Raw genomic sequence first — 23684 nt, 5'->3', positions numbered from 1 at the left:
AGCACTAGTGGCACCGGCAGCGACCCGTGTGCCACCGGGCCGGCCTGCAGCACCGGATCCGGCGCCGCACGGACGTCGCGGAACGGGAACACGTTCGCCGCCATGTTGAAGCGCGCGCCCAGCCCCGCCCCTCGCCGCACAGTCCGCCTCGTCGCCGCGAGGCCCCGCCCTCGACGTCACGCCGTCAGTTTAGGCCCTAAAGTACTCGAAAGCCTTCTCTCGGGAAGCCCAGCCAACCTCTCCACCTGACTCGCCCCTGGTGCTCCAGGCTGCCTTCGGGACCGCTGGGCCCCGCCCACCCTGGCTGCGTAATTCTGCCGTAGCTCAACCTCGCTTCCCCACAGCCTACGAGTGGCCACGCCCCTTCGCCCTAGCCGGGACTGCTGTCCAGGAAACCCCGCCTCTAATGCGTAACGCCGTCAGGCTCCGCCCCTTCTTGGCCTCCTGACTCGGCGGCACGCTCAGTGGCCGAGTTCCTCACCTGCCACGCCGGGTTTGCTGGGTGTTCGCCCTCCACCGCCGGCGGCCCCGCCTCTTCCTCGCTGCTGCGCCCTTGGCCTTGCGACCTGGGAAAAATAGCCCCTTTCCCTTTTGACTTCCTTCAGGTTGTCAAGGAAACTCAGACTCTGGGGTACTCACTATTCAATTTCTTGACCTGGAAGCTGGCTGTGCAGGTGTGTTCACTTTGTGAAAAATCTTCAAGCTGTACACTTACAATTTGTGCACTTTTAAGTCTGTGTGTTAAATTTTATAATACAATACATGAAGTTTAAAAATAGATTTATTTACTAACTCCCACAGACTGTGTCGTCTAAGACCTCAGACACAGAGGCAAGAACTAATCAATCATTCCCCAGTTGTTCCCTTTCTTCGAGTGGCCTAACTCACCCACGTGGTCTTTCATCTACCTAGATGTGACCATGTGACCACGTTCTGGCCAATGGGCATGGGATCGGAGGTGATGTGACCCACTCTTAGTTTTAACTCTCCCAGTTTTAACCTTTGGGCATCCTCTTCCGCCCCCATTTCGCCTCCTTCTGCTAGCTAAGTGGGTAACAAGAATTAGAGCAGCTTCCTTGAGACTATCCTATCAGCTCAGGAACACTTAAGTTGGGAAAATATCAAATGAATTATAAAAGGTGGTTCTGAATAGACATCTTTTGTGAGAGATAAGACCCCACCCCCCAAACCTTTCTCAAGATTCTCTGTAAACACTTCTAGGCCACATTGGGAGCCAGCCTAGTGGCAAAAATCAGATTATGTTGTCTTCCCATTGTTTAGACATCTGAAGGTACCCCTGATTAAGTTGGGAAAGAAGGGATGAGTGGAACATAGAGACCAACAAATATAAGTGAATGTGAGTTTAAGAAATGAAAAAAATTCAAGATATACTTTTTTTTTTTTTTGAGTTGGAGTCTCACTTTGTCCCCCAGACTGGAGTGCAGTGGCCACTCCCGGTCACCGCAGCCTCGGCCTGCTGGGCTCTGGCGATCCTTCCACCTCAGCCTTCTAAGTAGCTGGAACTACAGGTGCTCGCTACCACGCCCAGCTAATTTTTGATTTACTGTAGAGATGAGGTCTCACCAAGTTGCCCAGGTGGGTCTTGAACCTGCGGGCTCAGGCAATCCACTCACCTCAGCCTCCCAAAGGCACGGGATTACAGGCTGAGCCACCGAGCCCAAGATATACTTTTAAAAGAACTGAAGGCAATACAGTGTACTGCATAGTGAACTCCCTTTAGGAAAGGGAGGAAAGACATACATATTTGGTTTTGCTTGTATTATCCTGCAGAGAGAAACTAATAAAAGGGTTTACCTATAAGGGAAGGAACAAGATGGGTGGGTCAAGTGTGGGGGAGACTTTTTCATTTTTGAACCATGTGAATGCATTACTTTTCAGGGAAAAAAAAAAGCACTATATTTGAATGAGGTAGATTGAATTGTTATTCCCATTTCTTCACTCTTTCATAATAGGATTAACTGGGGAGACAGTATAGGATTATAGACTGCATAGGATATAGGATTATGCTGGACTTTGTAAAAAATTGTGTATTCTTACATGTCTAAACTTCAGTCACCTTCAAAGTACTCTGATGCAATACACCTATCAAGACACTTTTTCCACTGCTCAGAACAGTTTTTGAACTCATCAATTTTGATGACTTTTAGTGTTTTTGCTGTTTTTTGTTTGACCTCTTCCACATTGGCAAATGTTTCCCTTTGAGGACTTTTTTCATCCAGAAGGCCAGTAGCTTGGGGCCAGATTGGGTGAATAAGAAGAGTCAGGCATGGGAGTCATGCCATTTTTTGGTCAGAAACTTCTGAACACTCAGTGTGGTGTGGGCAGATGGGCTTATAAATCACTCATCATGAAATGGGCAGCCTTGTTGAAAGAATCCAAAAAAATTCACTGAAGCAAGATGTGGGCTCTCACAACAATGCTAGCTGGTACACTAATACCAATGGGTTCCTCAAACACTTAACTATCAGGGAAAGCCTGTACTACAAGGGACCCATCCTCCAAAAGATAATTCTGGTTTTTGGGGGGTCTCCTCTCATACATCCATGCTGATACTGATAGGCTAGTATCAACCTCAGGTGAGATTCTCAGTCTCAGTCCAATATTCAGGTTCTTGACCCCATCACAAAAAAGAATCCGGGACGAGTCGGAATAAAATGAAAACAAAAGCAAAAACATTTTGTTGTAAAACAAAATTTCTCACTCAAGAGAGGAGGAGTCATCCCAACAGGGTTCAGGGGTTTCTTTTCATAGCTATCTCAAACAAAGTGATGGAATATTCATATTAGGGACAAGAACATTGTTGAATTTTCCAGGAAAGAGGTGGGGTTTTCCTAGAATTAAGTACCCTTCTCCTTTCTGCTCGTATTCAATCATAACTGGAGCTGTCATGGCACTGGTAGGTGTGTCATTTCGTTTGCTAAGGTATTACAAAGAGAGTATAATGAGCTTGAAGGTTACTTGTTGGTCAAATCCATCACTATGTAGGATTAAACTAGATCAAACTAGGGACAGACAATAAATCTTATAACCAGGTTTCTGGAGCCTCTGATAAACAGGTCCCTTTTCTTATCAGTCATGTGATTTCTTAACTGCTCTCTGATATTTTTCCATTTTCCTGTGACCACTCAGCACTCTTCCTATCTCATTCTTCCCCCTCAGAGATTTCTATCTCTTATTCTTTGGAGGTCAGTCTTCTGTATCTACTTCCTACTGATTTAAGAGCATTGACCCTGCCTACCAAGGGAGTGGAGGTCTGTAGCTGTCTGGTTTTAGGGGCCCAAAGATAGATTAGCAGGAGAGTCTGAGTCCGAGGCAGGAGTTGGCTGGAATCTTCACATGATCATCATCTTTACATGGAACTGTTGTAACCTAGAAGATAAAAATTTCACAAGCAAGTTAATATGCACAGGCCAAATATTAACAGTAACTAAGATGACCATTAACAGTCTTGGCTTCTGTGTTTCTGAAAAGGAGCTTCAGGTCTTCCACAGGCTCACAAGAGTATTCCTGGTCCTCAGTTTTCAGTAGAGGGTTCTGTGGAAACTGAGGGGAGACAGTTTTTACTCTAGAGAGATGTACTCAACTGACAGTTCCCCGTAGTTTAACTGCACTGGGGGTACTTAAAAGCACCTGGTAAGGGCCTTTTTATTTTTATTTATTTTTTTAATTGGCATCTCACTGTGCCACCCAGGCTGGAGTGCAATGGCACACTCATGGCCACCACAGCCTTGACCTGCTGGGCCCAGGTGATCCTTCCACCTCAGCCTTCCGAGTAGCTGGTATTATAGCCATGCACCGCCACTCCTGGCTGATTTTTTTTATTGTGGAGATAAGTTCTCGCCAAGTTGCTCAGGCTGATCTTGAACCTGTGGGCTCAGGCAATCCTTTCACCTAGGTCTCCCAAAGTGCTGGGATTATAGGCATGAGCCACTGTGCCCTGCCTGCCTTTTTATTTTAGTTGGAGCTGGCCAGCTGACAACCCCTCCTTCCAAGTTTTTAGTAAAACTAGGTATCCTGGGATAATTTTTGTTGGCAGATTTTCTGGATCAGGAGATGAAGAAGCCTTATTTCCATATTCTATCAAAGCCTTATGTACTTGTCCAAGATTTATTATATGTTTGATTGGTTCCTGTGTTTCTGGATCAAAGAGAATGTCTGAGGTGAGGAAAGACCTTCCACATAGCATTTCAAAAGGACTAAGTTGTAAGGTGCTTTTAGGGGCCATCCTAACCATGAGAAGGGCTATAGGCAATATTTTTTAATCAAGGTTCTGAAGTTTGTCGGCATGATTTGGCCACAGTTTTCTTAAGATGGTGGTTGGTCTTTTCTACCTTGACTGATGACTGAGACCTCCAAGATGCACGGAGATGATAAGAAATTCTCAGTGTAGTGGGCACTTGCTGTGTCACTTTGTAACAAAGGAGGGACCATCATCACTCTGCAGGGACCTGGAGAGCCTAAAGCAAGAAATGACCTCTTTAGTCGGGCTTTTGAAACCTCCTGGGCCTTTTCTGTTCTTGTTGGATAGGCCTCAGTTCAACCAGTAAAGGTGTCAGTAAAGACTAGCAAGAATTTAAATCCTTGTGAACGTGGCATCTGAGTAAAATCAATCTGCCAGTCTTCACCTGGGTACTTGCCTTTTCACTGAACAGGGCTTAAGAGTGAGGATGACTTAGTTCCTCCCCCAGGGTCATTGAGAATACAAAGAGGATAGGTTCTGGTGACTTCTTCAACAGTGTTGGATAATCCCTTTCTGCTAGGGTGACTAAAGTAGTCATGGCACCTCTCCCCAAGTGGGAGGAATTGTGCATTCCCTTAATGATTTTCTAATTGGGAGGCCTGAGGAAGCATGATCTTAAGACCCTGTGTCCACCAACTGCTAGGTTCCTTGTTATAACCTCTTTGTATTGCCTATTTTATCTCAGATCAGGTATATTCTGGGCTTAGTCCTGGGTTGTCAGGCTGTGACCATCAGTTCAGCGGTGGCCTTATGGCAGCCTTATCTGCCAGGGGGTTTCCCTTGATTATAGTGGATTTTTTCCTTTATAATAGATGACAGCCATTTCCAATGACTCCTGAACTGCCTGTAACAACAACAAAATCTCTGAGCTGTACTTTTAGGAAAGTTTTTGGCTATCAGCAGCCCCTCTTCCTTCCACATAGCTGCATGAGCATGCAAAAAGCATATTTGGAATCAGTATATATATTTACCTGCTGGTCTTTTCCCACTTGTGCCCGTGCAAAAGCAATAGGTTCAGCTTTCTGAGCAGAAGTAGTAGCTGGTAAAGCTCTTGCCTCTATAGTTTGTTAGAGGCTCACTATCACACACCCAGCCCTTCTAGTCCCATCTTTCATAAGACTGCTTCCATGTGTGGACTGTTCCTCATCAGGGTTGTCTATACAGAAGACTGACCTCCTCCTTCATCAACCCTTAAGTATAAGGGATGGAAATCTCTGCGGGTGCAGGGAAGGGAATGAGGCAGGAATAGTGCTGGGTGGTCGCAGGAGAATGGAAAAATACCAAGCAGTTAAGAAATCATGACAGGCAAGAAAAGGAACCTGTTTATCAGAGGTTCCAGAAACCTGGTTACAAGATTTATGGTCGGTTGGGCTCGGTGGCTCAGCCTGTAATCCAGCGCTTTGGGAGGCCGAGGTGAGTGGATTGGCTGAGCCCACAGGTTTGAGACCTGCCTGGGCAACCTGGCAAGACCTCATCTCTACAATAAATCAAAAGATTAACCGGGCATGGTAGCCCGCGCCTGTAGTTCCAGCTACTTGGAAGGCTGAGGTAGAAGGATCGCCGGAGCCCAGCAGGTCGAGGCTGGGTGGCCAGGAACATGCCACTGCACTCCAGTCTGGGCGACAGAGTGAGACTCCAACTAAAAAAAAAAAAAAAAAAAAGATTTATTGTCTGCCACTAATTAATCTAGTTTAATCCTACATGGTAACAGATTTGATTAGCAAGCAGACCTCCAAGCTCATTATACTCTCATTTTAATACCTTAGCATACTAAACGACACACCTTCCAGGACCATGACAGCTCCAGTTGTTGTGACAGAATATGAGCAGAAAAGAGGAGGGTACCCAGTTTTGGGAAAAGCCCACTTCTTTCCTGGAAAACTCATGAATATTCCTCCACGTAATGTGAATATTCCACCCCTTAGTTAGAAATAGTATGAAAAGAAACCCCAAGCCCTCTTGGGTGCCACTCACTCCAGTAAGCCCTCACTCTCTTTAAAGTATGTGTTTTTGTTTTATACTGACTCATCCTGAACTCGTTCTTATGATGGTGTCATGAGCCCGAGTATTGGGCTGAGGTTGAGGGTCTCACCTGCCTCAGTGGACCCTCCTAGCCCACGTGTATCAATACCATTTGCTATGTAACTTTGTAGGGCCTCTCATTGTAGACATTGATATTGGGCTTAGCCATGTGACTTGTTTTCAGCAATAGACTCTTAATTGAATGTGATTGGAGCAGAGGCTTTAAATGTACTTATGTGGTTTAGATTGCCTTCCTGTTGTTAGTCATAAGAAGAATATACCTGAGTCCAAAGAGGATAAGAGACATATGGAGCAAATCAAAACCCAAACTGCAGTGCAAAGCCAAGTTCACCCAATGTGCAACCTAAAGTTAAGCTATCCCATGGACCTCTGAACAAGAAAAATGTCTGCTTTTAATTGTGAAACCTGAAAGAGCCACTTCTTCAAGGTAGAGCCTGAGTAGCTACCGGGCCTAAAATCAAAATGAAGCCAAGTGGCCATTTGCTGACTAGAGGTCACCTATGCACTCTGTGTTCCTAGGAAACCCCCACACACCTGTAACTTTGGGACTTTCAGAGCTGTCTTCCTGTTCTGCCTGAATCAGCAGCTGCTGGAAAATCCATTTCACCTCCTGGTCCTAACCAATAGACTACGACTTGCATCCACCAATCAGAACTAAACAAGCATCAATCAACTATAACTAAACAAGCTTGCATCCCTCATTTGCTTAACAGACCAGAGTGGAAACCTAGGCAGGAACTCTGTCCATAAAAGACAACCCCTCTCTTTTTTCTTTTGGTTTATACCTTTGTTTTATGCCAAAGGCTGCATTTCCCTGGTTTGTAAGCTGCTTGCTGAAATAAAGTCTCTTTCTCAGAAAAGAAAAAGCCTTTTCAGTGGATTTGTTAACATGGTAAGCCACTGAAATTCTATAGTTGCTTTGCAGCATTACTGCAGGGGAAAACTGACTAAGACACTAGATTGAAGCTATCCAATAGAACCTTGTACATTGGGAATGTACAAATTGATAGAAATGTCCTATATCTCTTATGTTTAATGCAGTTGCCACTAAATAACATGTGGCCACTGAGCCCTTGAAATGTGAGTAGTGAAATTGAAGAACTGAATTTTTAATGTTATTTAATTCTAATTGATTTAAATTCAAATTGTCCTATGACCAGTGACTATTGCACAGTGTAACACTTGACAAAATATATTGCTATGATTATTTTTCCATTAAAAATGAGAAGCCAAGGCGGGAGGATTACTTGAGTCCAGGACGCAAGACCAACCTGGGCAACACAGTGAAACCTCATCTCTACAAAAAAATAAAAATATTAGCCAGGTGTGGTGGCACATGCCTGTAAATCCCAGCTACTTGGGAGGCTGAGCTGGGAGGATCACCTGAGTCCAGAAGGTCTAGGCTGCAGTGAGCTATGATTACACCACTGTACTCCAGCCTGGGCAGCAGTATGACACCCTGTCTTTAAAAAAAAAAAAGCAAAAGCAAAACACAGAAATTTATTTTCTCACAGTTCTGCAGGCTAGAAGGCTAATTTTATGTCTCAACTTGACTGGCCACAGAATGCCCAAATAGTTGGTCAAATATTATTCTGGCTCTTTTCTCCAAGGGGGCTTTTGGATGAGATTAACATTTCAGTCAGTAGATTGAGTAAAGCAGATTATCCTCCCTAATAGGAGTAGGCCTCATACAGTCAGTTGAAGGCTTTAATAGAACAAAAAGGTTGACCCTCCCCCAAGGAAGGGAGAATTCTTCCTGCCTCGTTGCTTTCAGACTGGATGTCAGCTTTTTCTTGTCCTTGGACTTGAACTGAAACATGGATTCTTCCTTGGTCCCAAGCCTGCTGGCCTTGGAACAGAAACTACAGAATCAGCCGTCATGCTTCTCAGACCTTCAGACTCAGGCGGGAAATAAACCATTGGCTCTCATGGGCCTCCTCCAGCTTGCCAATTCCCCCTGCAGATATGAGGACTTGCTTACCTCCATAATTGAGTGACCCAATTCCTTATGATATAAGCATATCTGTTATTGGTTCTCTTTCTCTGAAGAATCCCTGTGACTCTCAGCATTCCTTGGCTACTCCAGTCTCTGCCTCCGTCATCACATGGCATTCTCCTCGTGTGTATCTCACTCTATGTCTCTTTCCCCTTAAAAGGACACCAGTCATACCGGTTAAGGGCCCACACTACTTCAGTATGATCTTTGTTAAGTACATCTGTACTGCATATTTGAAAGCACCTTGTTTCCAAATAAAGACACATTCACAGGTACCAGGAGTAAGGACTTCCAAATATCTTTTTAAGAAACAGTTCCATCGGGGTTGGTGGCTTAGCCTGTAATCTCAGCGCTTTGGGAAGCCAGAGCCTGTGGATTTGAGACCAGCCCGGGCAACTTGGCGATAACTCATCTCTACAATAAATCAGAAATTAGCCAGGTGTGGTAGCATGTGCCTGTAGTTCCGGCTACTTGGAAGACTGAGATGGAAGGCTCACCGGAGCCCAGCAGGTCAACCCTGGAGTGACTGTGAGCATGCCACTGCACTCCAGCCTGGGCAACGGAGTGAGACTCTCACTCAAAAAAAAAGACACAGTTCTGGCGGGGCATGGTGCCTCAAGCCTGTAATCCCAGTACTTTGGGAGGCCGAGGTGAGAGGATTGCCTGAGCCCAGGAGTTCGAGACCAGCCTTGGCAACTTGGTGAGACCTTGTCTCTACAACATATCAAAAAATTAGCTGGGCATGGTAGCTCACACCTATAGTTCCGGCTACTTAGAAGGTTGAGGTAGGAGGATCGCCTGAGCCCAGCAGGTCAACGCTGGGGTAGCTGTGAGTATGCCTGGGCAACAGACTGAGACTCTGACTAAAAAAAAAAAAAAAAGAGAGAGAGACAGTTCAACCCACAACACCTACTCAGTTTTGAAGGAATTACATTGCCAAGATACCACAAGCCTGAACAGCCCCTTTACAAAGTGGGCAAAAGATATGAATAGACACTTCTCAAAAGAAGACATATGAGCAGCCAACAGATACATGAAAAAATGCACAGCCTCACTAGTCATCAATGAAATACAAATTAAAAACACATTGAGATATCACCTAACTCCAGACAGGATGGCCATCATCAATAACTCCAAAAACAACAGATGCTGGAGAGGATGTGGGGAAAAGGGAACACTTCTACGCTGTTGGCAAGAGCATAAACTAGTACAATCTCTGTGAAAAACAGTTTGGCAACTTATAAAAGTTCTAAAAACCGACCTTCCATATGACCGCGCAGTCCCCCTACTGGGAATATACCCAGAGGAATTCAAATCACTCTATGAAATAGATACTTACACACACATGTTTATTGCAGCATTATTCACAATAGCAAAAACATGGAACTAACCGTACTGCCCATCAAAAGAGGACTGGATAAAAAAAAATGTGGTACATAAACATGATAGAATATTCTGCAGCCATAAAGAAGGACAAAATTATGAACTTCACAGCAACTTGGATGGACTTAGAGTCTATAATACTGAGTGAACTATCACAGAAACAAAGAACTGAGTACCACATGTTCTCACTCATAAGCGAACCTTGAACAATTATCATAATACTATAAGAAAGGGATTGGCAGCAGTGGGAAACTGCCAAGGGGTGGGGGGGACGGGATTAGCATTAGTGGGAGACTGCCAGGGGAAGGGAGAGACACACCTCATCAACAAGGGTACCTGCATAAAGACCATTTGTATACCTAACCCTGAATTGTACCCCACATCTTTAAAATTAAATAAAATTGTTTTAAATCACATTGAGACAGGAGATGGATTGCGACATACAAAAGAAGTAAGAGAACCCTGAGGTGACAAGAAGCAAATCCCAGAATGACAGCTGTGCTGCAGGCACAGCTTGGAGCAGGTATGTGCTCAGAGAGACTTCTTCAGGAAGGGGAAAGTGATGCCATATTTTATGTGAATGAAGCAACTGAGGAATAGTTAGACAACTGGTGGAGAGTTTGGGTTCAATTAGTAAGAAGTATATGAAACAAACCAAAAGGCAACTCCTTATAAAGTAAAAAGTTGTACAGGAAAGGGAAAGTAATCATAGTTTACCACATGCCTTAGCTCTAATTAGCACACATATCATACCGTGTAAATCCTGAGCACTGAGCCAATCACAATTATAATGTAACTATTCTAGGAGAATTGAGGGGGCAGGAATGTGGACTGGAGAGGAGGTAGCAAAGGGACTAAAACCTCATCTTCTTTGGTTGGAAGCCAATAAACATGGTCCAAAACTGGAAAAATAGCAATGTGAACTTGTTATTTGGAGATTTGAAGATAGACAATGAAATTGTCAAGTATAAGAATTGAAGTAGTTGCCTCCGGGGAAGGGAAGATAGGAGGAAAGGCTACAGAGTGCTATTTGTCTTAAACTTTGTAAAATTCACCAATTCTTTTAATTGTGTATATATATAATTTGTGAAAAAATAAAACAAAAAATTGAAGTATAGACAAATACATATCAAGAAAAACAAACAAAACATCCTAGTTATTTTAACATCAGAGGTGTAGTCAACTCTCCACTGTGCTAGTAAGTCAGTCCATTTTTCTTTCTATCTTTGGCATCTGTGTTATTAGAAACACCAAGTTTAGAACGATCTTCCCTGTATATTTTTTCTTCTTCATCCCTGATGCTACAGTTTGCTTTAAGGACTGTTTGGACTAACACTACTGTAACTATGATGGCTTTCTTTTGATTACTATTATCCTGGCAGATCTTTTTCCACATTTTTACTTTAACCTTTCTCCATCTAGTTATACACCTTGCAAACAGCACATGGGGGGGGACCTCACGAAAATGTAATTAATTTATACAACATTGTGCATTCTTACATGTTTAAACTCCAGTCACCTTCAAAGTACTCTCCATGTGATGCAACACACCTACTGAGACATTTTTTCCACTGCTCAAGACAATTTTTGAACTTGTCGATTTTGATGCCTTTTAGTGCTTCTGCTGTTTTTGTTTCACCTCTTTCACACTGGAAAATGTTTCCTTTTGAGGACTTTTTTCATCTGGGGAAACAAACAAAAATGTTGCTTGTGAGGAGAGTGAGTCAATAGGGAGGGTGGGTCACCAGTGTCATATTGTTTTTGGTCCATAATCTGTTTGCCACAAATTGTGCACAACCTTCTCAAAACTTCCAGATAAAAACTTTGGTTGACCATTTGATCTGGAGGAACAAATTCCGAGTGCACTACAAGGGGTCTGCCCTCCAAGAGATAATTCCAGGAGCTTTTTTGGGTCCCTCTGATAAATGGATTTTTAAAAAGCCAATCTGAGAATCTTCTAGCTGGCTAATTTAGCCTATTTACCTTTACTACTGAATCATTTATTTTTACCATCCTATATTATGCTTTCTATTGACCAGAAAGGTCTGTGTTTTGCTCTTTCCTTTCTTTCCCTTCCCGTTCCTGACTTCTAAATTGATCAAGTTTTATTTGTTTCCTCTTTTCCTTCTACTGGCTGGAAACTTATACATTTTCTGTCCATTTATTGTTGCTGTTCTTAGAAGACTGACTTCAATCATTCCCTCCTGTCTTAGAGGTTATTTGCCAAAATCTTAGTTCCACTTTAGATCCCACAAATTGGTTATTGTCATTTTCTACAGGCAGTACGTGTTTAGGTATAGTGCTACTTCCTACATTTTCTTCCTTCCTTCTGGGTTCAGTTTATTTCTTGCTGGAGTCTGTCCCTTGTTCCTTTGGTGAGAGTCTGTTAGTGGTGAATTCTCTAAGTCTTTTTCTGAAAAAGAAAGTGTCTTTATTTTATCCTCACTTTTGACTTGGTATAGAAGTCTAGGTTAACAGTTGCCAATTATCTCACCACTGTAAAGATATTGTTTCACTGTCTTTCGATCTTTATTGTTGCTGTTGAGTTGTCTCCTGTCAGTTAATTGACTTTATTTTGAAACTATTGCTTTTTAGGTGGTTGCCTTTAAGTTCTTTTGTTTGTTTTTGGAGTTTTATTACAATGTATCTTGGGTTGTTTTTTTTTTTTTTTCCTTTATACTGCTCTCAACTTCCCTCCTTCCCTCTCTCCCTTCTTCCCTTCCTTCCTTCCTTCCAAGTCAAGGTCTCACTCTGTCACCCAAGTTGGAGTATAGTGGTACAATCACAGCTCACTGCAGCCTTGGCCTCTTGGACTCAGATGATCCTTCTGCCTCAGCCTCCTGAGTAGTTGGGACTACAGGCGTGAGCCACCATTTCTGGTTCATTTGTGTCTTCTTATCTTTCCTCTCTCCCTTCTTCTTTTGTCTTATTCTGGAATTCCTATTAGATCTATGTGATGCCTTCTTATCCTGTTTTGAATTTCACTTAAACTATCTTTCATAGTTTTCATATATTTATATCTCTATCTATTGTGTTATTTACAGGTCTGTCTTCTAATTCTGTTCACTGCTTCTATTCTCTATTCACTGCTGTCTGCCGGTTGATTTTTAAATATCAATTTTTTTCAATTATAGAAGCCATTTTTCAAAGAGATTTTTTTAAACTTGGTTGGATTTTGTGTGTGTGTCTTGCTTTCTTGTTTCAGTTGCTTACCTTATATCTTGATAGCCCAGGATAAGGCATTTGTTGCAGTTGAGATCCCAAGTATCTTAGTCCATTGAGTGTGTCTATAACAGAACACCTGAGGATGGGTAATTTGTAAAGAAAAGAGGTTTATTATAGTTCAAAATTCTGGTAGCTGGAAAGTCCAAGGTGGGCAGCCCATGTGATCAGGGTCTCATGCTGCTTCAACTCATGGTGGAAAGTGGAGGAAGGGGAAGCAGGCGTGTGCAAAGAGACCAAATGTGAGAATTAGTTTTCAAGGCTAAGACACCAATGGATTAGTTACACTCTTGTAGTAACTAATCCAGTCTTGTGAGAATGAGAACTCACTCCAGTGAGATGACATTAATCTATTCATGAGGGATCTGCCCTCATGACCCAAATGGCCCCCAAGACCTCCCACTAGGCCCCACCTCCCACACTGAGGATCAAATTTCAACCTAAGTTTTGGCAGGGACAAACAACATCTAAACCGCAGCATCAGGTAAACTGACAAAGTTCAAAGGAGAGAAATGGGTAATAGGGTCTGGGAGATAGCATCCCCTTCAAGAGGTTCACAGATGCTTAAACAGCTTTGAGGTTTTGGAGATCCTTCCCTTATATATGTCCTCCAACCCTTAGATTTATCTGGTCTTGGGAGAACAAAGTTCAATCAAGATCAGCATTTTTGTTGAGGGTCCTCTTGACTCTCAGCTAAAACTGGAAAGTCTCTTGAGTTGGAGGTTTGGGCCAAATGGCATTTTTCTCATTTAGGTCTCCACAATGTGTCCAAGCTCCCTGTAGCAGATCTATTGGAGCTCTCCTCACATTGCCCTCAGCACTACAATGCATAATGACTCAATGGCTTCTTACTAGAAGGGCCTGTGGCTCTCCAAGAGATTTCTATGGCTGCAGAAACATACCCGTGGCAGCACAGGGCAGATTGGGAGTTAATGGCAGTTAACTGGTAGTTAATGCCCCCATGAGCAGCCCTTCACCAAAACTGGTAGACAGTGGAGGACAAATGCCTCAGCTTTCTTGCCCCTAGATGTGATTACTCTGAACCCTCCCAGAGGTCTCAGATGGATTATTCACAGGAGCTTCCTTGCCCATAGTTCCTGGAACTGCATCCTTTCTTTTCTGTCCTCATCTCATTTCTCCACTTTGCTACTGGTGCTTCCTGGTATCGGTTCCCACATGAACTCCTTCATTCTAAAGTGTCTAATGTGTCTCTAGTGTCAGGGTCTGTTTTGGGGGAAAGCCAGCTGAAGGCCAGCCCCTTTCAGTCTCATCTTTGTTCCTGCATTCTGTTCTGTCCTTCATCTGCCTTATTTTCTTGCTTTCTTGGACTCCCCCCATTACACACTCCCTTCAGAATAGAGACCCCATGAGAATTAGTTCCCAGTCTTCATCTCACTCTTCTTTGAGAAGCTTCTAGGTGTATTTCTTCCACTCCAAAGGTTAGAAACCAAGAGTACCCGCATATCCATACCTGGTCCAAGTCAAGATACTATCCATCCAGGGAAAGGAAACAAATCCTTATTACTTCCTACATCTTGAAACCTGTCCTTCCTCAATTCCAGGATATCATTCTCTTTTTATTCTTCTCCTTTCTCTCCGACTGTATTTTACCAATCTTAGCTCTCCTTCTTCCTCCTCTTCCTTTGTCTGACCTTTACTTATGGTTGTTACCCAAGGTCCAGCCCAGTGCTGTTCTTATTGTATCCACTCTTCTAGTTGGCCTCATACTTTCCTGTGACTTCAGTACTATTAATGTGTTGAAAACTTCTTTGAAAATATATGAATCTATTCATCTACTGATTGATGGAACAAAATGTATTAAGAACATTTTGTCTATAACCTCTGTGTTACACAGTGAAGATACAGTGGAGAACCAGAGAATCTCTCTCCCCTTGTGGAGTTTACTGTACTTACAGATCATTGCCATAGACCCTCTATCTTTCCTTCTTTTCTTCCTTCAGTCCATTGGATCATGTATTGATCCACCATCCACTGGCCCATTCATTGGTCATCTATCCTTTCCATCCTCAACTGGTCCATCTATTCATTGGCTCATCTATCCAATCATTGACTTGTTCCTCAAAGCATCTGTCCATCTACCTATTTAGCCATCCACCCACCCGTTGACCAAACCTCAATATTAGGTTTGGTCAAACCAGTGGCACATCAGGAACTTAAAAGAAGGGGGAGGAGAGAGAGGAGGAGGAAGAAGGTGTTTCTGAATCTAGGGGTTGGGTGAGGAGCAGGAATCTCCAGAAAGCTCCCCATTTGTTTCTGATTCACCTAGCCTGGCACCTGCCTATGGACAGATATTTGGGGACCACTGTTCTAGATTAGAAGTACTGGAATGCAGGAGCTCAGGGAGATGAGAAGAGAGACAGATGGAGGTACTGGCAGTGGCTTATGGTCCACAGCTTCAGTAAACTAGGTGTATCTAAGGGATGTAGGGTGGGGCACTGACAACTACCCTAGAGACCTTGTCCATCTTGTTTACTGCTGCATCCCCAGGGTCTAGAACAGGCCTGAGCCTGGTGTGTGGCCTATAGTGGGTGCTCAATAAATATTTGATAAATAAATCCTGTTTGTGTACCAAACCTTGAACCAGGTGCTGGTTAACAGGATTAATCTTCCTTTAATTGTTTCTCCCTTCTAGCTATACATCCTTCCTCAGTCTAGAAACGTACCATCCCCTCTACAGCATCCTCAAATTTTCCCCCATTTCCTTCTCACTCCAACAGGCTTGCTGGAAGCTTCTGGAAGCATAAAGCTCCCTCCACAACTGGTAGGACCCCACAACAACTGGTAGAGGCGGTGTCCAAAGCACCACTGTAGAACCAGTTGTTTTCAGACTCTTGAAAAGACTCAATCCAAATGTGTAGGGAACAGAGCTCATTTCCCAAGCCTGACCTCACACCAGGGCTAGAACTAGTCTGAGGCAAGTGGGGCATTTGCTTCTGGAGCAAAATTTAAGAGGGTATAAAAAATTCAGTAAGCAAGATAATATTTTAACATCATTTTTCTGAAAATTAATGCAAAAGCGAACCATGTTTAAAATAACATGTTGGACAAAAAGACTCAAAATTCGAAATAAATGATGGGATTACTTTTCTTGCCTCAGGCTCCAGTATGGCTCAGCTTTGTGTTGCTACTGATCCTGTGCTATCTGAATGTCACTGTTACTGACCTGCATGCTTAAGAATTTGGAAGGGAAATATACAGACATCTGAAACTTTGGAATGCATTTTTAAACCGATTATCGGATGAATAGATGAACAGATATGGGATATAGTACTGTAAAGTATTAATCATTCAGTCGAAGTGGAGGGTGTATGTATGTTCAGTGTAGAATGCTTTCATCTTTTCTGTATGTTAGAAATTCTTCATTATATTGAAAAGGAAAAAAATAAAAGCAATGGGAAGGATACCTAAGACTGGCTCCCTGAGGTCAAACCAGCCCCACCCATGGGTTCTTTGGATGTCTTCCAAAGGACCACCTCCCCCTTGGACCAAGGCTTCTCTTGGCTCTTGTCCCTGAAGTCACCCCTGGAATAACAAAGCCTGGATACTCCCCATTTTCCAGATGGTTCCTCTGGAACCTGTCTCCATCCCTCCTTCCAAGGCTCCAGAGTGGGGAACAATCAGTCCCTGGGATAAGGTGTGTCATATAACAAAACTCATTCAATAATATGGCATTCTTCTACGTTCGGAAAGAAAACGACCAAAAACTTTTGAAATGTTAAGGACCTGAAATAAAGCACTAGAAATAAGGAACGATTATCAGCTGGGCAAGGGGAGTGTGGAGGGAGGGAGGTGAGAGAGGGAAGTATTTAAAACTCGGCGTGCGTGAAGGAATGTGCCCAAAGAAGGGTGGAGAACCTTCTTTGAGGGCCGGCAGCTTGGGATCTCACCGCTGGGGACCTAGGCAGGGTGGTCTCGGGACCCTGTGGTTGCGATCCTGGGTTCCTCTGACGGACGTGAGTCTTGGCGGTCCGGCTCCGGGTCTAGGTCCCGAGTCAAGGGGCCGGGTTCACCGACAGACCTCTGCTGCGGACGCAGGTAGGAATAGCTTATCAGGGTCCGCAGCTCGTCGAGCCAGGATGATTGGAACCGATAGGGGTGGGGGGTAGGGGGGAAGGGTGCCGAGAATTCCTCCTCTCCTCAATTCCACCCCGGAATGAGCCTTGCCAGGCATGTCTGCTCACTCGGACTCGGGCAGCGAGTCCACTGCGAAGAGAACTAGGACTTCAACTCCTGTCCACGCACTTTGGTCGGGGCGGGGGGAGGTGTGCGGAGATCGGTCCCATCTATTTCCGTTTCCCATTTCTCCCGGTAGCCTGGATGCGAGGCTCGGGGCTGGTGTCCTGCCGACCGGGGTCTAGAGGTTCCCTTGGGGCGTCTAGGGGGCTAGTCCTCCCGCCCCCGCCACCCTTTGCTTTCGCCGGGAGGACGAGGGATGCTGCAAGCTGAGCACAAAACCTGGAGCCAGGATCATGGAGTGGATCCAGGCGAGCCCTCGGAGGTGACAGCCACTGTCCGAGCCTGCGTTGTGTCTCGTGTTGTCCTTTTAAAGATGGGAAGGACGGAGCTGGTGCCGCGTGACGCTGCCACCTTACCTTCCACTGTAGAAGGCCGGGCTTTTTCTGAAGGCTACAGGCTGAGCTTCGACTCAGCGCACGCCAGGGTCCGTGGACCTGCGGAGAGGCTGTGGGAGGCGGGGCAAGGCAATGCACAATCAACTCCGCACCTCAGGCCTGGGAGACATCGGGGATCACGGGAGGCTGGAAGTTGAGGACCCTTTGGCTAGTTCTGGATCCTGAACGCGCGAGAGTAGTGACAAAGGGGAACTAGGCCGACGGCAGTAGACGTCTCCAACGGCCGGTGTAAAGCGTTAGAGCCGCGTCGGCCGAGGGCACTGGATCCTGTCTCGCTTCCCTCCCACGCCCGTGCTGTGGCTGCAGAACCGGAGTGATGCGAGGTCACCTCTGTCGCAGGCGCGTCACGGAGCACCCCACACGGATGCTCTGCACACACCAAGGCCCTCACAACATACAGACGGCTTCCGCCACCCCACACCAACAGCTTCACACAGGCTTTCACACCCAGGCCCGTTGCCGCGCAGGGAGAAGCGCACGCCCTACCTAGGCGGTATCCGGGCCTTTCCCGTGCACCATTTGCGCCTGGAAAAGTCGTTCCAAACGAGGCCTCTGCCTCTGTGGTGGCTTCTCTGGCAGTGAGCGAGGACCCCGGAAACAAGCCTTCGGACCTGAGCTCCCAGCTCCATCTGGAGAGCCTGATCCTGACCCTTCCCAACTGCCCCCGGACTCGCGCTGCGGAGACAGCGCAGGTGCTACTCCTGGAGTCGGGCCCGCACAAACAAGGACTGGATCCTTTGGGCAATTCAGGCAGACACATTCTCGGGACCCAAATGGCTCCAGCTGTGGAGTCTGGCGAGTCGGATCTCTTTGGCGGTGTAAACCCAGCTTGGATGGGCGGGGGAGCAGGGGATCCTCCTGGGTGGGAGAAGCCTGGCACACAACCGCCTTGACTTCGTGCAGAGTCCGCTTACAGTTTGCGGTCATTCGTGGGTTTCTGCGTGACCTTGTGGACTGCCCTCCCCCTACTGGACTGTAAGCTGGGTTTGTTTCTCCTGGCACCCAACCGCCCCCAGATGATGGGCTCTTTATAATTATTTGTTGAACAAACGTGTAGGGGTTTTGTACGTAAAAGCTCCCCTCCACCACTACCACCCTTTTAGGATTGGAGGTTGAGAGCATCCACCAAATTCGCAGGTGGGCCCGCCCCAGGGAGAGATTCGGAACAAACCTTTTCCTGGCGGCTGAGGGGGCCATTAGGGGCCACTACCGAACGCTCGGTCTTACGCTTCCTGGGAACATCTGGCCGCCTCCCAGCTCCCTGGAGCATTCTCGGGACCCTTTAACCACAGCTACTCACTTTCTCCAGCTTCACCGGGCCAGAGGCGGTTCCCACGTCCCCACCGCGGGATCCCGGCTGGTGCGAACACACAGAACCGACACGGGGCCGCGCACGCCTTTGTTTCTTTATTTGCGGATTAAATTATGCACCGCACTCTAAATTAGAGATAAATTTTTTTTCTGATTACATTTCATCTTATTCACCACGAGCACACCACACGCACAGTAGAACAGTTCCACAACCTGATAAATTGCACAAGATGAGTTTGGATTCCTGAAAACCGGCAAGCAAGCCGGCCCCGCCGCGGCTCCTCGCCTCCCGGCTTCGTTGAAGAAAATCACCCACCCGAAATAGATTTCCCGGTCAGCCTTTCCCGCTGCAGGGCAGAAACGTCTCCGGACTGGGAAGCGCTCTTGCTGGAAATGGCTGGACACTGCAGATTCCGAGCACAGGATGGATGTGAAGTGTCCCCCCAAGGTCGAGTTTTCCGCGCCTGCGAGCTGCGCCCTCTCTCCCTCCCTTCCCACCCCCCTCGATGACTGGAACCAAAGTGTCGGGGCCCCTTCTGGAAGGACAGGGAACTCTGCCCACAAATGCACCCCGCCTCCCCACAAGTCCAGGGTGTTGTGGAAAAGAAAGGACAATAGAAACGCAGACGCGATGGGTCGTGAATCCCTATCCCCTCCCACCCCCTATCCCCGAATAATCAGAAACTAGGAACCAGAGATGTTTAAAGCTTGGCTTCCCAAGCGCGGCGGCAGGGCGCACGGGGCGGGTGGGGTTGGGGCGGATGGTGGAGGGGAGAGCGCGGGAGTGCGGCCGAGGCCGCGGTGGCGCCCTAGTCCTCCGCGTTGGTTCGGTAGGCCTCGATGAGGCCCTCGAGGGAATGCACGAAGCCAGAAACGCTGCAGATGCCGCCGATGACGAAGATGGCGACGTCGAAGAAGACTTGGTGCCACAGCAGCTTGCGCCACAGCAGACGCAGGTGGAAGAGGCTGGGCAGCAAGAAGCAGAGGCCGGCGCCCGTGAGGCTGCCAGTGAGGCCCATGAGCAGCGCGAAGTGCGGCACGTAGATGGCCATGAGCAGAGTGAAGACGACCAGCGCGCAGCGCAGCGTCAGTCCCCACGACTTGAGCCGACCGTCGCCACCGTAGCAGGCGGGGAAGAAGGCGCGGCTGCCTTCCTGGAAGAGCGACTTCTCCAGCACCTCGACAGCAGCAAAGAACGGCAGCGGGTAGGACAGCAGCGCCTTGGCCACCAGAAAGATGTTGACCACGGCACGGATGGAGCCAGGCAGGTTGTCCGTGATGACCTCCTTGGTCTCGTCGGCCCAGGTGAGGTAGGCGACCAGCGCGAAGAGGCCCTTGAGCACGCAGGCGGCGATGTGCGTCCAGTTCATCATGCAGTGGAACTCGCCGGGCCGCTGCATGTTGCCCTCCAGCGAAGGCAGGAAGATCTGCGACGTGTAGCTGAACACGATGATGCCAATGGAGATGGGAAACTTCTTGACGTCGATATAGAACTTGACCTTCTCCCAGGCCCAGTCGCGTGCCCGCGATAGGCAGTAGGCGATGACCAGGATGTTGATGACGAAGTGGGCCAGCGTGCACAGCAGGCTGAACTTGGACACGGCCTTAAGGTTCTTAAGGAAGGCGCAAGGCAGCAACACGGCCGTGGCGATGATGGACCAGGACTTCTGCGACACCGGCAGCCCCGGGAAGCTGTTGTACATGAGGTTGCCGCTCACCACCACGTACAGGATGCACGTCATCACCAGTTCGATGATCTGCGCCACGTTCACCACGCGGCCGCCCAGCGTGGGGAAGCGCGGCGCACAGCAGGCGTTGGCGATGGCCACGTACGAGTCCCGCACGCGCACCAGCCGGCCGTCCTCGTTCTCCTCGTACAGGCACGCGATGAGGATCTTGCCGGTGTAGCAGCACACCACCGCGGCGAAGATGATGAGGAACAACCCCAGGTAGCCGCCGTGCAGGATGGCGTAGGGCAGGCCCAGCACGAACATGCCCTGTGGAGCGGAGAGGCGGCAGACGGGGGCGCTCAGCGGACCTCGCCCCGGAGCGGGGCCTGGGGGCGTGGCCTATGGCTGGGGCCGGGTGGGGGCGCAGAGGAGGGCGAGCACGGACGCGGCGCAGAGCTGAGGGCAGGCTGCGACCGGGGTGCCGGGGAGCCCCGCGGGAGCCTGCCTGCGAGTCAGAGACGGAGAGGGAGGGACTGAGAAAGAAGGGGGCGCTAACGGCTGGGGGAGAGGGGGGAGTCTGAGGGGGAGGGAGGCCGAGAATAGGAAAAAGCCACGGGAGAGAAGGGGAAGGCGGGGATTCCTAGGGCTGGTCCCTGGGGAAGAGAGGAGAAGGTGCCGGCGGAGCGAGGTCGGAAAAGGGCGCTAAGAAAGAGAGCCCCTGGGGAAGAGTGGGCACAGGATTTCAGGTGGGGCTGGAATGCAGCGGAAGCTAAACAGGGAACGCTTTTGTCTACGGACCGGACTCGAGAAGGAAGGGTTCAAGGCTGCCATGGAAGGGAAAGGAGATAAGGTGGAGAGGAAGCGGGGCTGGAGATGAGGCGAGCCGCTGGGAGGCAAGAATGGTGGGAATGGGAAGGCGCTGGCAGAGTGCTTTGGGGAGTAGGGCGCACGGAGGGAGGAGGGTTGGAACTTGGATGTCCTAAGCAAGGCGGAGTTCGGTTGGGGCAGAGGAGTCCTAAGGAAGGGTACTCAGTGGGGGTGCGGGAGAGCCCAGTGAAGCGGGAGTCTAGAACCAGAAGCAGTGGGGTCGGGTGGAGACGGGGCTGTAGGGTTTGTAATCGACATGAAGAAGGGCTAACGAAATCCAGGGTCTCAGAGGCCTCCGAGCCTTCAGCCTCGAGCCCTGGCCTCCCTCCCGGCCTACCAAACGGAGCCTTGAAAGACTCCCCGGGGAAGGCGCGCACGACGAGGAAGGCGGACGCGGCCCCGGGTCCCTGGTCCCGCCAGGCTGTCTAGCCGGGCCTGGAGCGGAAGGCGCCTTAGGCTGGGCCATCTGGCGCGCAGGTCCCCATGGAGTCCCGCTGAGCTTGGGGCCCCAGAATCTCCCGGGCGGCCTTCCGCTCCCGGGAAGCCTGCGTTCTGCGTCCCAAAGACAGTGCGCTGCAGGGACGCCGCGGGGCCAAATCTTAGGGCTCCGGGGCGCCTGGGGCTGAAGCCGCCTGCCTCCCGGACGCCGCGGCCTGCCAGCCCCTGCCAGCTCCGGGGTTCGTTGCCAAGACTCGCAAACCCGCTCCCGGCGGAGTCCGGCGCCGCCTTGTGGGGAGTAGAGGGTTGGGAGTGAGGGGAGAGAGCCGGGGCCGTTCGCAGCCTCCGGAGAGGGCTTCGCCAGGGCCACACGCGGAGGAGCTGGCCTCCCCTTTGCGCTGCAGCCGGGATTTCGGGCGAGAGGGGCAAGTCTGCGAGCAAGCGGGCCGCGCTGGAGTGCCGCGCACCGTATGTGCTCGCGTGGGCACACGAGTGTGCGTCCGTGTGTGTCTCCAACAGGGCTGCGCCCGAGGAAGCAGGCTGGGTCCTGGATGCGTGAGTTTGTGCATGCGTGTGTACATGGTATGTTCAAACGAGTACTGTGTGCTTGGTATGTTCAGGTGTATGCTTCTTGGTGTGGGGTGCAGGGGTGGACGCAGGTGCATTTGGGGATAGTGCTGTGGTCTATATATAGACGCGTGTCGTGTGCGCCTGGGCGCGCGTCTGTTCGTGGGAAGGGGGGCTGTGGGCATGTGTGCCTGCCTATGTACGTGTGCGCGTCTATGCGTGTGTGTCGGGGGAGGAGACTTCAGCGCGGCGATTTCCCCCTCTCCTTTCCTCCCGAAAATGCAGCCGTGAATCCATTCCAGAGTCTAGGCGATACCGTTCCCTCCAATCCTGATTTTCTCTCTCCCTGATTCCTCCCGCTCCCTCCTAGTTTCCTCACTTTTGTGGTGCCTCTGGACAGGTGTCCCTCCGAACCTCCCAGCCCAGCAGTCTTCCAACTGGTGCCACGGGAGGGGGTGTGAATCAGGGCGGGAGACACCGCCTGGGGGCGTAGGTCCCCGCGTAGGGCTGGTAGGGGCGAGGAAAGGGAGATTCCCGGGTACTAGAGGGGTCTCGCAGCCAGGGTCCCGGGGGAGTGGGTTGGTGGCAACCCCCCAAGCCCCGCACACAGAGCTGGCAGAGGGAGTGCAAACACAACTGGGCATCCCGCGCTCACCTGGATGGCGTTGGTCACGTTCCAGCCCGCCTCCCACGCCGTGATCTTAGGCTTGTCGTGGCCTCCGAACTCGCCACCAGCTCCCACCTGGTCCTTGGAGCCCGAGGGCGGCAGGGGAGCGCCGCTGCCGCGCTGATAATGGATGTCCCCCTCGACGGGCGGTTCAGCGCCCTCGTCCCCGCAGGGCTCACCCTCGGCTTTCAGGATGTCCATCTGTAGGCCCTGACGGTGCTCAAAATCGAGGTCGTCGCAGTGCGCGAAGCCCACCGCCTCCTCATCCGTGGCCGCCTGAAAGCCCATCCTGGCGAACATGCCACTCACCTTGGCCTGGGACTTGTTGGATACGGACGTGGCCACGTTGGACAGCTTGCTGCGGAGCAAGGTGGCCATGGCGGCGGCTGGGACAGAGGAAAGGACAGAAGGAGCCGGGGGTGCGGGAGACGCGAGGCAGGACGGCGAGGGCCGGGGGGCGCGAGGCCGCTATCTCCGCTTGCTCTCCCCGCGGCGCCCCGGGGCGCTCTGGCTCATGACCCTCCCGGCTGGCGTTCGAGGCTCGCTCCGGGCCCGACCGGGCAAACTGGCAGCAGGACTGGCGGAGCGGCGGCGGCGGCGGCTAGTG

General features: G+C 49.1%; 2 protein-coding genes across 2 annotated transcripts in view; both read right to left on the bottom strand.

Moving 5' to 3' along the window:
* Positions 1-164, bottom strand: part of ACTR5 (ARP5 actin related protein 5 homolog) — a 34113-nt gene extending 33949 nt beyond the window's left edge. Inside the window, exon 1 of the mRNA XM_008056524.2 lies at positions 3-164. Within this exon, the coding sequence (XP_008054715.2) occupies positions 3-104 (102 nt within the window). The 5' untranslated portion in view covers positions 105-164. The remainder of the gene's footprint in view (positions 1-2) is intronic.
* Positions 165-18944: 18780 nt separating this feature from the next.
* SLC32A1 (solute carrier family 32 member 1) lies at positions 18945-23678 on the bottom strand. The gene is made up of 2 exons (XM_008056523.1): positions 23066-23678; positions 18945-20865 (listed from the first exon to the last, which is right to left on the bottom strand). The coding sequence occupies exons 1-2, from the start codon at positions 23453-23455 to the stop codon at positions 19678-19680; spliced, it is 1578 nt and encodes a 525-aa protein (XP_008054714.1). The 5' UTR covers positions 23456-23678; the 3' UTR covers positions 18945-19677.
* Positions 23679-23684: the final 6 nt, after the last annotated feature.

The sequence above is a fragment of the Carlito syrichta genome, unplaced genomic scaffold (assembly GCF_000164805.1).
Source record: "Carlito syrichta isolate Samal-C Ts95f unplaced genomic scaffold, Tarsius_syrichta-2.0.1 Scaffold302386, whole genome shotgun sequence".
Classification (NCBI taxonomy): domain Eukaryota; kingdom Metazoa; phylum Chordata; class Mammalia; order Primates; family Tarsiidae; genus Carlito; species Carlito syrichta.
This window is presented reverse-complemented; position numbering and strand designations above follow the sequence as displayed.